The 12,786-nt window shown below is 37.1% G+C and overlaps 1 protein-coding gene across 13 annotated transcripts in view; it reads right to left on the reverse strand.

Moving 5' to 3' along the window:
* The window catches only part of NEK10 (NIMA related kinase 10), a 107,854-nt gene that overhangs the window by 14,510 nt on the left and 80,558 nt on the right, over positions 1 to 12,786 (reverse strand). For 3 of the 13 annotated variants that reach the window (XM_066991932.1, XM_066991934.1, XM_066991937.1), the window contains 4 exons: positions 11,224 to 11,332; positions 9,751 to 9,803; positions 9,608 to 9,663; positions 1,305 to 4,915 (listed from right to left, as the gene is read on the reverse strand). In XM_066991932.1, the coding sequence (XP_066848033.1) occupies positions 4,702 to 4,915; positions 9,608 to 9,663; positions 9,751 to 9,803; positions 11,224 to 11,332 (432 nt within the window). In that variant the 3' untranslated portion in view covers positions 1,305 to 4,701. Of the gene's footprint in view, positions 1 to 1,293; positions 4,916 to 7,047; positions 8,121 to 9,607; positions 9,664 to 9,750; positions 9,804 to 11,223; positions 11,333 to 12,786 lie in introns of those variants that run through there. The other 10 variants (XM_066991931.1, XM_066991933.1, XR_010829234.1 and 7 more) reach the window with 8 other exon arrangements.

Genomic DNA, 12,786 nt, shown 5'->3' on the forward strand with positions numbered 1-12,786 from the left:
TTGCTGTTCTTGACTCTGCATTAGATTTATCTACTGCTCACTTCCTGGCCTTCTTCTCATCAGTCGCTACTTATCATTTCTTTGCACAGACATTATCTTACAATGATCAGATAAACTTTTTCTTCTGATGTCTAGACTTGATCTGATAACATTTCTGTGCTCTGTCAAGACTACTGGTCAACATATACATGCTGCAATTTCTTAAAATTATAACTTGGTTACATTGGCACAAATTTCTAAGAGAATGGTTAAAGTCATACTTGTGACAAAAGATGTACTTTCTTAGCCAAAATTGAAATCCTTGTTCTAGCGCAGCGCTTAATAAAATGTCACTAGAATTCTTTTTTTTTTCTTTTTTAATGTGGGCAAGCAGTGTAGGGCAAAGCTTCATATTTTTAATATCTTCATCCAGTGCTTTAAAAGCTAAAATCTTTCAGCTCCTTCAGTAGCACAGATTTCTATAGCTACAGAACTCCACGGAAACATGGAAAACTCAGGAGATCATGGTGTTTTTACAGATACAAAATTCCAGTAAGACAAACAGTTATTCCTTGATTTTACATAATTTCCAGATAATTAGTCTTAAGTAAAATATTTTAAACTAAATTTCAAAACTCAGGCTGATACTTTGACAAGGCCTAAGAATTATCTTCTCTTAAGGATTACTATGTCAGAGCCATGAAGATCTGGCTTCCCCTTATCTATATATACAAGTTCTATTGGTAAAAATGCAGTCTTCATGAGAAAGTGATGCAACTACAGTATTCTGAGGAACACTGTGACAGTTAGTACCGTATTGGCAGCCCAGAATAACTTTGGTTGTATCCTACACTGCTATATTAAAAAAAACAACCTGTTTAACAATCAGTCATCAACCATCCTACCAGTCATCAAGGATATCTTGAGACAGTTAAAAATGTTTTAACTTTGAATGATTGTGACTTCTAAACACTGAGGCCAATCATGTCTTCCATTTGTTAGAAAACTTTCAGGTTATCTTGCACTTAGCCTTAAAAGAAAGTAAGCCTATTCCCCAAACTCCTTTCAACTGCATCTTGCTGTGACGTGGAAAGGTATTACATTCTTTTCAGATAAATTGACCTAGCTGGACCAAACCATAAAAGAGAAGGAACGAAGTGAAGGAAAGGGAGGAAGGGAAATTTCCCCTTCATCTCAACTCAGTGCACTGTTCAAAAAAGCTGTGTAAGATACAGTTCTGCTAGCACAAGAATGACTCCAGACTATAGTGAGCTTTTTCAATTGCCTTGGGTAGGAATCTGCCTTCTTATTTAATGTTATTTGACAGACTTTATCTATGCTCTGTACAAGAACTCTGCCAAGTAGATATCTCAGACACACAAAAGTCAGTCCCAGAGTAAATCTTTTCCTTAAACTAGTAGAAAGATCCACTTCAGAACTGCAAGAGCACACCCATACTAACTCAGCCAAACAAGTCTGTGATGACAGATGCTTCCACTCAAAGATGGGAAGCTCATATAAGAACGTCTAAGAGCTCAGGGCATGTGATCTCTGCAAGGGATCAGAGCCATCTGCCTAGTGTTGAAAACAGTCATTCCCACAGTCCAAATGCTGACAGACAGCTTCATAAACATGCACTTTTTCTACAGACAGTGTGGACTTCAGGCATTTCCACTGTTAGGAGACCACTTAATTTGTGTATCATCACTGAACTGTATCAATGAGCCAGTACCTACCAGGCATCCAAAATTCTGTAGTAGTCCAGACAAGCCTTCATTTATTTATTTTTTTTCAGCAAAAGAACTGAAATGCACCTCCTGCCTCGCCTACCTTATTGCTAAAGAGAATCTTCAGCAAACTGAGTGAAGAGAGATGTTTTGCATTATTCATAGTCCTGCCACAGGATTAGATTATTTTGGTACTTACACCAGAAGGATTCCTGGATCACTTCTCTGTTCTGCCCAACACAATCTCATGAATTATAACCAAGTTCTAAATCTAAGTAATTTATATGTAGCAGCCCTGATGCTAGCCAAATCTAGTAATCTTGATGCTAACTATCTGGTAGAGCTCTAAACAGTTTATGCTACAGCTCCTATCATGCTGGTTCACAGAAAACAGCCTGAAATAAAAATCTTAATTAGACTGACTTACTAACCAAAAGGAGAAAAGTGTTTTGTTTTTATATTGTAGTATCAGAAGAACTAAAATCCTCCTTCTGTGTCATTGGACTACTATGCATCCCTGAAATGACAGGAACATTCCTGCAATTCTCTAAAGATCCAGCTAGCACTACCTTTTTTACATTTGGCCATCTGATTCTGCCATGTGTGAGTGCTAATACCCTAGCATCTAAGGCATACATTTCCTCTAGTTTATAAGTCAATATATATTTTTTACAGCTTCACTGAACTATTAACAGGAAGTCTTGGCACTTCTCATGTACCCTCTCTTTTGAGTATGGCCAATACTAGCGTGGCTGTAACAACTTAATAAAGTTTTTGTCTCTAGAAAGCACAAAAAGATGCAGTATGCCTATCACCATATGCAGTGGTGAACTCTATTCAGTTAATGTCTTCAACCCATCTCTTGGCCACATATTTCATTGTCATTGGAACTCTATATATCAATGTGACAGGAGTTAATCACTGCCTTATCCTAAGAGTTGGATGAAACTGAAGCTAGAATCAATTGTGACTCCATGTTTTCACGTTACTTCTCCTTTTTCTAATTTCTGTAGAATATGTTATTTAGGAAAGGTAAGCCAATACTGCCTCTTAGTGGAAGGACAGTCAGCTTAAACAGTGTAGTGAATGTTGCTCTATGGGAATAGGGCTGCACGCTTACAGTGCCACACAGACCTGCAGCTGAGTAGATCAAACACTCTACCAGTCACAGATGTTTAAAATAAAACAAAATAAAACAAAACAAAGCAGGACTGCTGAGCTTTTGCTTTTTTACCTCACTGGGGAGAAGTACAAACCAACAGATTGCTGGTAAACTTAGATAAACATTCCTGGCCAAAACAATATTCTTTTGTGTTTATGAGATACACTAAGTAAGAATTAACATGGACATTAACATCGTTTGGAACAAGAAAACAATTAACAGAAAATGCCAGGCAACATTAACAGAAAGTGGTACCAAAATGAAAAAAAAAAAATAAAAAATTGTAGCAGTGTCATAAATCGCCCAGACATCACAAAGTCAAAAAATTCACTTTAGATTTCAGAAGCCCTGGAGCTGCATAGTTTTCATCTACTGGCTAGTTTGGTCTGTTCTAGAACATTAAAAAACATAAACTAAGCTAAATACAAATTTGAATTCTTTGGTCACGCAACAGAACAGGCAGAATAGTGTTGAAGAACAAATGGCTGACATGGTGAGAATTTGCAGACAGAAAAAGCCCAAGAAATGCATTTGTATTTTCAGATAATATACCCATGGACTATAGCCCCAGTAACAAATGAGAGCTGCTTCAAATAGACAAAATTCAGAATTTGCTGTCATTACTGAGCTATATTATCTTTCTGTGAGTAATACCTTGTGCTATTCTTTGAGTAGTTAAAAATGTATAGCTATCATTAGAACCAGACTTGACAGTTTTCCTCTGTGTGAAATAGCTCTAAGTACATGAATGCTTGTTTCTTTAATTCTAAAACTTCAATAACAATGGAAAAGATTTCACTGAACAAAGATACGAAAATTATAACTGACAACATATTAATATATGCATTTAATTATGAACAATTTTGCCGTCTATTCTTATCTGCGTTGCTACTAGTTTTGTCCTATGAAATAAATGCTGAAAGATTTCTCTTGTAAACAGACCTCTTATATGAGCTATGGCACCCAGCTGAACACAACCACTGTCTCTGACCATTGCTATTTTTGTTTATTTATGATATGACAAATCTTCTATCATATAAGTGAGTTGTGCTTGGATTAAGTCTCTTAATGCAACTGATTAAAAATAGACTTCTCCATTGATTTGGGTATTACATATCTACTCCAATATGAAGAAGTGTGGTGAAAGTTTGAAACTAGTATTTCTTGTCCTATTCATAAATGACAGGCTCAACAGCAAGGTGCCTGTCACTTATGTGGTATAATATTAAATATGAATAGGGAAAAAAAAAAAGAAAAAAAAAAGAAAGACTGGCACTAATGGTGTGATTAGAATAATTTCAAAACACTACATTTTTTTTATGCATGTTTACCAAATGTCTGTATAAATATGTAACACAATTGGAGCTCTGAATAATTTCAGGACATTAGTGATAAATGGGCATGAGTTGATTATTCAAGATAGAGCTGAGGGTCATTATCCTCAGCTGGTCATTAATCCCCATTAAATGAAATGACTGCTATTGAGATAGTAATTACTATTATAATGAAATGGGGGAAAGCACGATATTTTTCTTATGAACCTGTCTCATTTTCTAAAGAATTCATGTTTTAATCCACACCAAATAAAATTGCCTGAATCACGTTTAACTCTTTATACAGTTAATTAATCTCGCTACAATCTTCATGTCACTGCCCCCAGTGTCCCATTTAGTGGGATTAGATTTAGATTTAGATTTAGTGTCCCATTCCTGGAATTCAGGGGGAACAGCAAGAGGCAACAGTGACAGGAAAGAAACACTAAACACAAAATCCCCCCTAAACAGAAAGTAAAGAAAAAAATATTTTAAGTATGTTTTTTGTATAAAGCATGCTTCATGATGAAGTAGGAAATTGCATTAGTACAGTATATGACATCAAGCTGTTTCTTCTGCATTTAATAGTGCTTTTAGCAAAAGCACATGTCCCATGTTGTAGCACAGCAGCTGTGGAAGTCTTTGTTCCAAAACAGAATTCTCCTCGCAGCTTTCCAACACATGGAACTGACACTGTCAAGTTAAATTGTTCAGAAATCCTGAAGAAATTGTCCCTGAAATGAAGAAATAGCTTTAGAAATTTTCAACTTTATCAATTAAGTTTGTGATTTTCTGATGTTTTCTGAGGACTTTTGAGCCTTATAGAATCACAGAATGGTTTGGGACGGAAAGGACCTTAAGTATCATCTAGTTCCAACCCCCCTTCCATGAGCAGGGACACCTCCCACCAGAAAAAGTTGCTCAAAGCCCCATCCAGGCTGCCCCTGAATACTTCCAGGAATGGGGCATCCACAGCTTCTCTGGGCAACCTGTTCCAGTGTCTCACCACACTTGTAGTAAAGAATTTCTTCCTGGTATCTAACCTAAATCTACCCTCTTTTAGTTTAAAGCCATTACCCCTTGTCCTATCAGTATTTGCCCGTGTAAAAATATCACTCTCCATCTTTTTTATAAGCCCCTTTTAAGTACTGGAAGGCCACATCAAGGTCTCCACAGAGCCTTCTCTTCTCCAGGCTGAACAGCCCCAGCTCTCTCAGTCTTTCTTCACAGGAGAGGTGCTCCAAGCCTCTGATCATCTCTGTTCCTCCACTGGACCTGCTCTAACAGGTCCACATATTTCTTGTGATGGGGACCCCAGACCTGGATGCAGTGCTCCAAGTAGGGCATCATGAGGGCAGAGCAGAGGAGGACAATCAGCTCCCTTGACCTGTTGGCCATGCCTCTGTTGATGCAGCCCAGGATGCAGTTGGCCTTCTGGGCTGCAAGTACACATTGCTGACACATCAAGCTTTTTGTCCACCAGAACCCCCAGGTACTTCTCTGAAGGGCTGCTGTCAGTGAGTTCTTCTTCCAGTCTGTCCTCATGTCTGGGATTGCCCTGACCCAGGTGCAGCACCTTGCACTTGGACTTGTTGAACCTCATTAGGTTCACATAGACCCATTTCTCAAGATTGTCCACTTCCTTTTGGATGGCCTCCTTTCCTTCTGTTGCTTCACCTGCCCCACTCAGCTTGGTATCATCTGCAAACTTGCTGAGGGTGCACTCAATCCTATTGTCTATATCATTGATATAGATATTAAGCAGCACTGGTCCCAAGATAGACCCCTGCAGGACACCACTCATCACCAGCTTCCATATGAACACAGAGCCATTGACAGAAACTCTTGCTGTGGCCATCCAGCCTTATCCACTAACTAGTCCACCTTTCAAATCCATCTCTCCCCAATTTAGAGATCAAGATTTCATGTGGGACTGTGTCAAAGGCCTTACAGAAGTCCAGGTAGACGACTGTCAGTCAGGTGGTCTTCCCTTGTTGACTAATGCAGTCACTCCATCATAGAAGGCCACCAGACTGGTCAGGCATGATTTGTCCTTGGTGAATCCATACTAGCCATCTCAGATCACCTCCTTGTCTTGCATGTGCCTTAACATTGCCTCGAGGAGGATCTGTTCCATGATCTTCCCAGGCACTGTGGTGAGGCTCACTGGTCTGTAGTTCTCTGTGTCTTCCTTTCCATCCTTTTTAAAAATTAGAGCAATGTTTCCCTTTTTTCAGTCACCAGGGACTTCATCTGACTGCTGGGACTTTTCAAATATGATGGAGAGAGGCTTGCCAACTACATCAGCCAGTTCCCTCAGGACCCTGGGATGCATGTCATCAGGCCCCATAGATTTGTACCTGTTCAGTTTCATCAGGTAGTCTCAAACCTGCTCTTCACTTACAGTGGGAGGGACTTTGTTCCCCCAAGCCCAGCCTTGAGGTTCAGGGACTTGACATTGTCAGCTCATGTAGAGTCTCTCACCTACCGCCACCCTCAGGTCCTTCTCCTCTGGGCTGCTCTCAATCCATTCTCCACCCAGCCTGTATTTGTGCTTGGGATTGCTCCAGCCTAGATGCAGAGCCTTGCACTTGGCCTTGTTGAACCTCATGAGGTTTGCACAGGCCCACCTCTCAAGCCTGTCCAGGTCCCTCTGGATGGCACCCCTTCCTTCCAGCATGTCAACCATACTGCACAGCTCGGTGTCAGCAAACTTGCTGAGGGTGCACAATCCCACCATCCATGTCGCTGACAAAGATGCAACTCCTTTGGAATTCATTTTTTTCACAATTCTATTAGAAGACCTAGAATTGTGTTATGGGCAGAAGGGAAGGTAATTTGCCTTTCTGCTAGAGACACTACCATTCTTTATGTCCGTTGTGGAAGTCCCAAACATGCTGCATACTGAGATTTGTCCTTCTAGCTTGCTTAAACTGTTTGGAGAATTTAAGATGAACCCTAGCATGTCTGCTAGACAAATGAATCATACAGAATTCAAAAGCTATTGAAACTGCACTGCTTGACTACTTGGACGAAGTATGAGAAAAAAAAATGCTGAAAGCTCTAAATAGCACTGAGTGAAGCATATTCTAGAAAATATGGTAAATCCTCTGGAAATAGAGACAGATGCTCCTGACAGTGAAAGCATGGTGTACCAATTTTCAGAAGGAGAGGGAAAAATATTAATTTATTCGGGAGTAAAACACCGTATGGAGAAGAATTAACATAATAGTGACAGGGGAACCAAATGTAATTATGCATCATGACAAATAACATAATTCAGCAGCATAGTGAAAAATCAAGAGTGTGTATTGCTGCTGGTGGCAGATCAACAATTAGGTGTGGCTGCTCTGCATTTGCCAGCTAAAGCTAGGGCATGCTAGAATGACACACATGCACCGGAGTAGGTCAAAGCCTAAAATAGCTGTTACATGCACACATTTACAATTGTAAATAAGAAGCAAAAACAAGCAAACAAAATCAAATTTAGACAACATACTTCTAAACTTCTAAGGAGATTTTACTTCATTCCTTTCTCCCACTCCAAAATCAATTTTGGCTTTGCTACAAGTCCCATGAACAAAGTACAAATCAGCACTGCCTGTGAATAACACATTATCAGCACTACTGGAGAAGTTGTATGACTCAAGGGAAACACAATGTGAAGAAAGATGTTGAGCATTCACTGGCCTTCCTCTCCAGCCTTTATGTATATGTGAAGATGTACTACTTGCTCTTTCCCCCTACAGGATAAACATGGCATAGGGAAAAAAACATCCTATACTACACTGTCATCCCATGTGGCTATGAAGAATATTTTCTTGTCTCCTCTGAAACAAAATTTCCCAAAATGTACAAAAATATTTTAAGATTCTGAAGAACAACAAATCCGTAGGGAATTTCGGCACAGCAGGAAAAATAAGTAGTCCCGAATAAATGCTGTCACCAGAAAAAAAACAATTGTAATTATTGCACTGCTGTTAGTCTTATGTGGCATTCCTGTGTTATACATTGTAAGTACTAACATATTTTTCTGTAATCTTTAAATGTCCTTTACATTTTTATTAATAGATTTCTTATTTTCATAGTAGTTTGTGCAAAATACTCATGCCCATATTCAAGATACATCTGCATCACTACAGTAAATTACAATAAGATGTTTTTTCCCAGTGCGTGAATTAAATGTCTATACACCACATTTATACATTTGCTAGATCTCAATGTTAAAAAGGACAGCCTTTTTCATATTGTTTTTCTAAGCTGCACAATATTTGATTTTTTACAGCTCCAAATATTGGGAGCATGTGATCAGGACAAAAATTCAAATACTAACATTTGTTAGACCTCATAGCTGCAAAAGTGATTTGTAAACATGATTCAATTTTACCCTGAAGGTTTAAAGAGCAAATTATTATTTTATTTTGGGAGTTCTGAATCATGATTTTTCAATACCTAACAGCTGGCAGCTGTAAGATATTTGTGAGCTGGAATTCCAATTTAGTGAGTATTCTATAAAAATATTCAGACTAACATTTGAAACTTCTCAAGCTGTAGTCAATAAATAGTTCCACACAGAAAAATTTGCAGAGATAACAGATAACTGAAAAATATTACTGAAGAACCAGGAAATACAAAATCTTAAAACCTCTTAATATCAGAATTTAGAGGATTTTTTTTTCTGGTTCATTTGGCCGTTTTTTTGTTGCTGATTTTAGAAAACCTAACTCCCAGGTGGTCTCCCAGGCATTAAGATGCTGATTGTTGCAAAGACAAGGAAGACCTGGTAGAAACAGTGAATTTTATTTTATTTTTTTCACTAAAGAGTACCTGAGGTAATAAATACAGGCTAGCAGGTAAAGAGAATGAGAAACACTAAGCTTATGTTCTGGACTATATGGACATTTTTCATATACTCTCTTTCTTGTGTTCCTCCACGGGTTCTTGCAGCAAGACTTACCATCTCTAGGACAAGGCATACACCCAGTTTCAAAAACCTTCACTTTTTTTTTTTCATCCCCTGCACTTTTGTGCTAGCAACTACTTCTTCTGCTTTCTGAGTTGTACTCAAACATTTTACTGTATATGCTAGCTTCATCCTTTCAGCCCCGTAAAACATACTTCTATTAAAATAAAACTTTCCTTCATCTCTGGTTTTATACAACAAAAAATTAAGGAGATTGCTGCCAAACTTCTACCACTCTATTGTCTGAGTGAAGGAAACAAATGTGGCCATGTGGCCAAAACAGCTTATATTAACAAAATGTACCATATCAATTTCTTCCAGTCCATGCATCCATGTATTAAAATAATGATGCATTGCACTAACTTTCAACTGAAATTGCAATCATGCAAACAGGTAGATGATACATTTGCTTTTAGCACATCTTAATTAACTTTTTCTTTTCAAATTGAACACTCAGACTCACCTGTTTGAAGAGAAATTGTAATAACCACTTTCCTCTAGAACCTCTTCAATTATGGTCTACAAATTCAAAGAAATTCATTTCAGTAAATTATCTTTATTAAAAGCAATAAAATACATTAATACCTATATATATATAAAGCTTACCTGCAACTGTTCATATGTCATCCCTTCTGCTATGTCAGAAGTGCCAACAATACCTTAAAATAAGAGGCAAATAATGTTATACTACTGAATCTGGGGTTTATGGTTCTTCATCAGTTTTTTTTCATTAGTTTTTTTTAGCAGTTCTCTAATGACATGACAGATAATTGCTAAGTTAGGTTATCAGCATTTTATTCCACTGATCACAATGACCCCTTGGCAAAAGCAGGAGGGTTCTTAAGGCATTCTGTGAACATTTGAGTCACAAGATGTTATAAAATGTCATAACCGATGGAAAAATATTGATTTTTAAAAAATATTTAATGTAAAGAACATAGCAATGTAACTTTCCTATTCCTCCCCACTTGCAATTTATAGTAAAAAGGGTACACTTGCAGCAGCAAATTGTGAGAACAAAAGTATCATTTGCAGGTTAAGAGAATCAAAAATTACCAATACTGAACACCTAATCAATTTGCTTTTTTTCTTTAAGAACAAAATTAAGTTCATAAGTTAAGTGACTGTTTTTCCTTATCCAGACGTCACACTCAACACCCAGTATTATTCTTTACTTTTACAATAATCTGTGGAATTTATATGCCAGTTTCAACACAAAGGCCAGCAAAACCAAGGTTTCTCACTCTTCTTTCTGGAACAACAGTTTTTAACCATACTATGTCCTCTAGTTTATGATTTGCAGCCATAATTTTTCCTGCGTTTAGAAGAATGAAAATGGCACAAATGACAAAATGCAAGTTGTGCGTTTTCCTTAGGCTACTTCAATACTTTCTTAGCTGTATTGCACAAAGAGGCAAATGACAGAACAAGTCTCTGAACTAGTAATTATGGTTCCCCACCTGGGATGCTGCCTGTGATAGTAGGTTTGACTAAAGATGGAGTTCATGACTTGTCTATGAGTAACGCTAGTGCAAATTATATTTGACTCTATTTATTTTCTAAAAGTATATGTACACATTTTACACTATATAGGTGTAGTATTGCACGTACATTTCCCTCTTCAAGTTTCCAGGGTTTGATTCTGATAGGTAAATATATCATGCCAGGATTACTAGTTTAAACATGACAGAACAACAAAGGGTTCAGAGTTTGTTTAAAAATCACGTGAAAAGACAGGCAAATCCTAAGCAGGACATTTTCAGTGACAAAAATTTCTGTTAATTTTCATGGTTGAACCATGTGTTATTTGTATTTTTGCTATTTCTTTTTAATTTCAAAGTATGCTCTCTTAACTTAGTAGAATTTTCCACAATGGTAAACTACTTATCTTACCAAGAATTGAAAAACAAACTAACACACACACAGGGGAAAAAAAAATGATCAGAAAATTCATATAGTCAACAACTTTCCTGTCTCTAAAGATAGCTCTTAGATCAGAGCAGGAATTCTTCCTACTTCAGTACAATATCCTTTATTAGAAAAACATACGCCACTACCAATTTTTTGTTGTTTTGTTACCTTTTCTATCATCTGGAACTAATGTATTTGCAGCTGATGAGAGAAGTACCACATGACAATCTGCTGTAAAGATGTTGGGCTCAATCATTTCAGGAGAACCTTGGAGCAGCTGGGGGAGAAAAAAAAAAAAAAAAAGAGAGAGAGAGAAAAAAGCAAAGGACACCTGAAATCTCCACGCTTCCCTTTTGCCAACACATCAGACTTCTTTAAAGCAGTCTACCCTTTCCTATGTAAATCTGAGACAGACAGTCTGCCTCTTTCTATATTTCCCAAACTATCAGAAGTCAAAGGAGATTTCAATACATTTTAGATTAATGAAAAAGTAGTGAACGCAATTATCAATGTTCTACCTTCTTCTCCCCCGAGTCACTTAGTGAACACTGCAATCTGTCAACCTGCACTTTGTATAAAGCACTTTGTTACCTCCAAATTCAATTCATGTTACCCAGAATAGTTACAGTGGTGATTTTTGTAAAATTCTCAAAATGTATTTGTTCTTACTGACTTAAAATATGTCCTATTTATTCACTGATGCTTATCAGTTCCCCATCCTTCTAACTGTACTTTTTGCTGCTTTCTATTTCCTTTGAGGTAGAAATACCCAGAATTGCATTCAGCATTTCAAACATCTTCAATTTACTATCATTTACTTTTTAAATAGTGTTTTTCTTCCATTTTCTTCAGTCACAAATTCAATAGTTTTGAAGCTAACAATTTTACAGTTGAGAGCATTTATACATTCATAAATAAATAGGTTCCATTATTTCTGGGCAATTGAAAATTAGATTAATTTTCTAACAAATATTTCCTTTTTCTTATCACATTTTTGGGCACCCTTTCCTGGAAACATCCACTCAATACATTAAGAGAAAACATTTCCTTACATTTAATGTTATGACTGAAATATGGGAATTGTTTAATGTAAATCCCAGGTTGATTTACAGAATAGCAAATTTGCATAAAATTGATGGCTCAGAGAGGCATCTTTAACTATCTTTCAAATGCACAACAATGTAAACATTACATGGCCACTTTCCACGGAGCTTAGGCATCTCAGATAGTTTAATACAAAAGTAGTGAGCAGATTTAGTAATTGGGGTGAGTCCATTCTGTAACAATTACTTGGAAGATTCCACAATTCAGTGCAAATAGGTGACAAGCAAATTAGGTTAGAAAGGGGTATTATGTCTCACATCTGAAGTGAACGTTAAGCAATTATCCTTGTCACCAAATTTTATATACAGTAACATACCTAACAATTGCTTTGTCTTCAATTAAAAAATAAAATAGTTCCACAGTCTCTCACAGTACATAGAAGTCAATTTTCAGATCCTCTGCTGACTACAGTCTTCTCGGGATATTTTGAAGGAACATTTAGAAATTCTGATTTCATAGAATCATAGAATAGTTTGGGTTGGAATTTTAGTCACATCTCTTTCCTGTTTGGAAAGTGTCCAGCATGTCATTGGAAAACATACAGGCACGGTTCTTCAGCCATGCAATTATTGCAAATCTGCAGTATTTTTAAACTGAGGATTCTAAACTGTTGCTGATACTACACCA

Source organism: Anser cygnoides, chromosome 2 (assembly GCF_040182565.1).
Source record: "Anser cygnoides isolate HZ-2024a breed goose chromosome 2, Taihu_goose_T2T_genome, whole genome shotgun sequence".
NCBI lineage: Eukaryota > Metazoa > Chordata > Aves > Anseriformes > Anatidae > Anser > Anser cygnoides.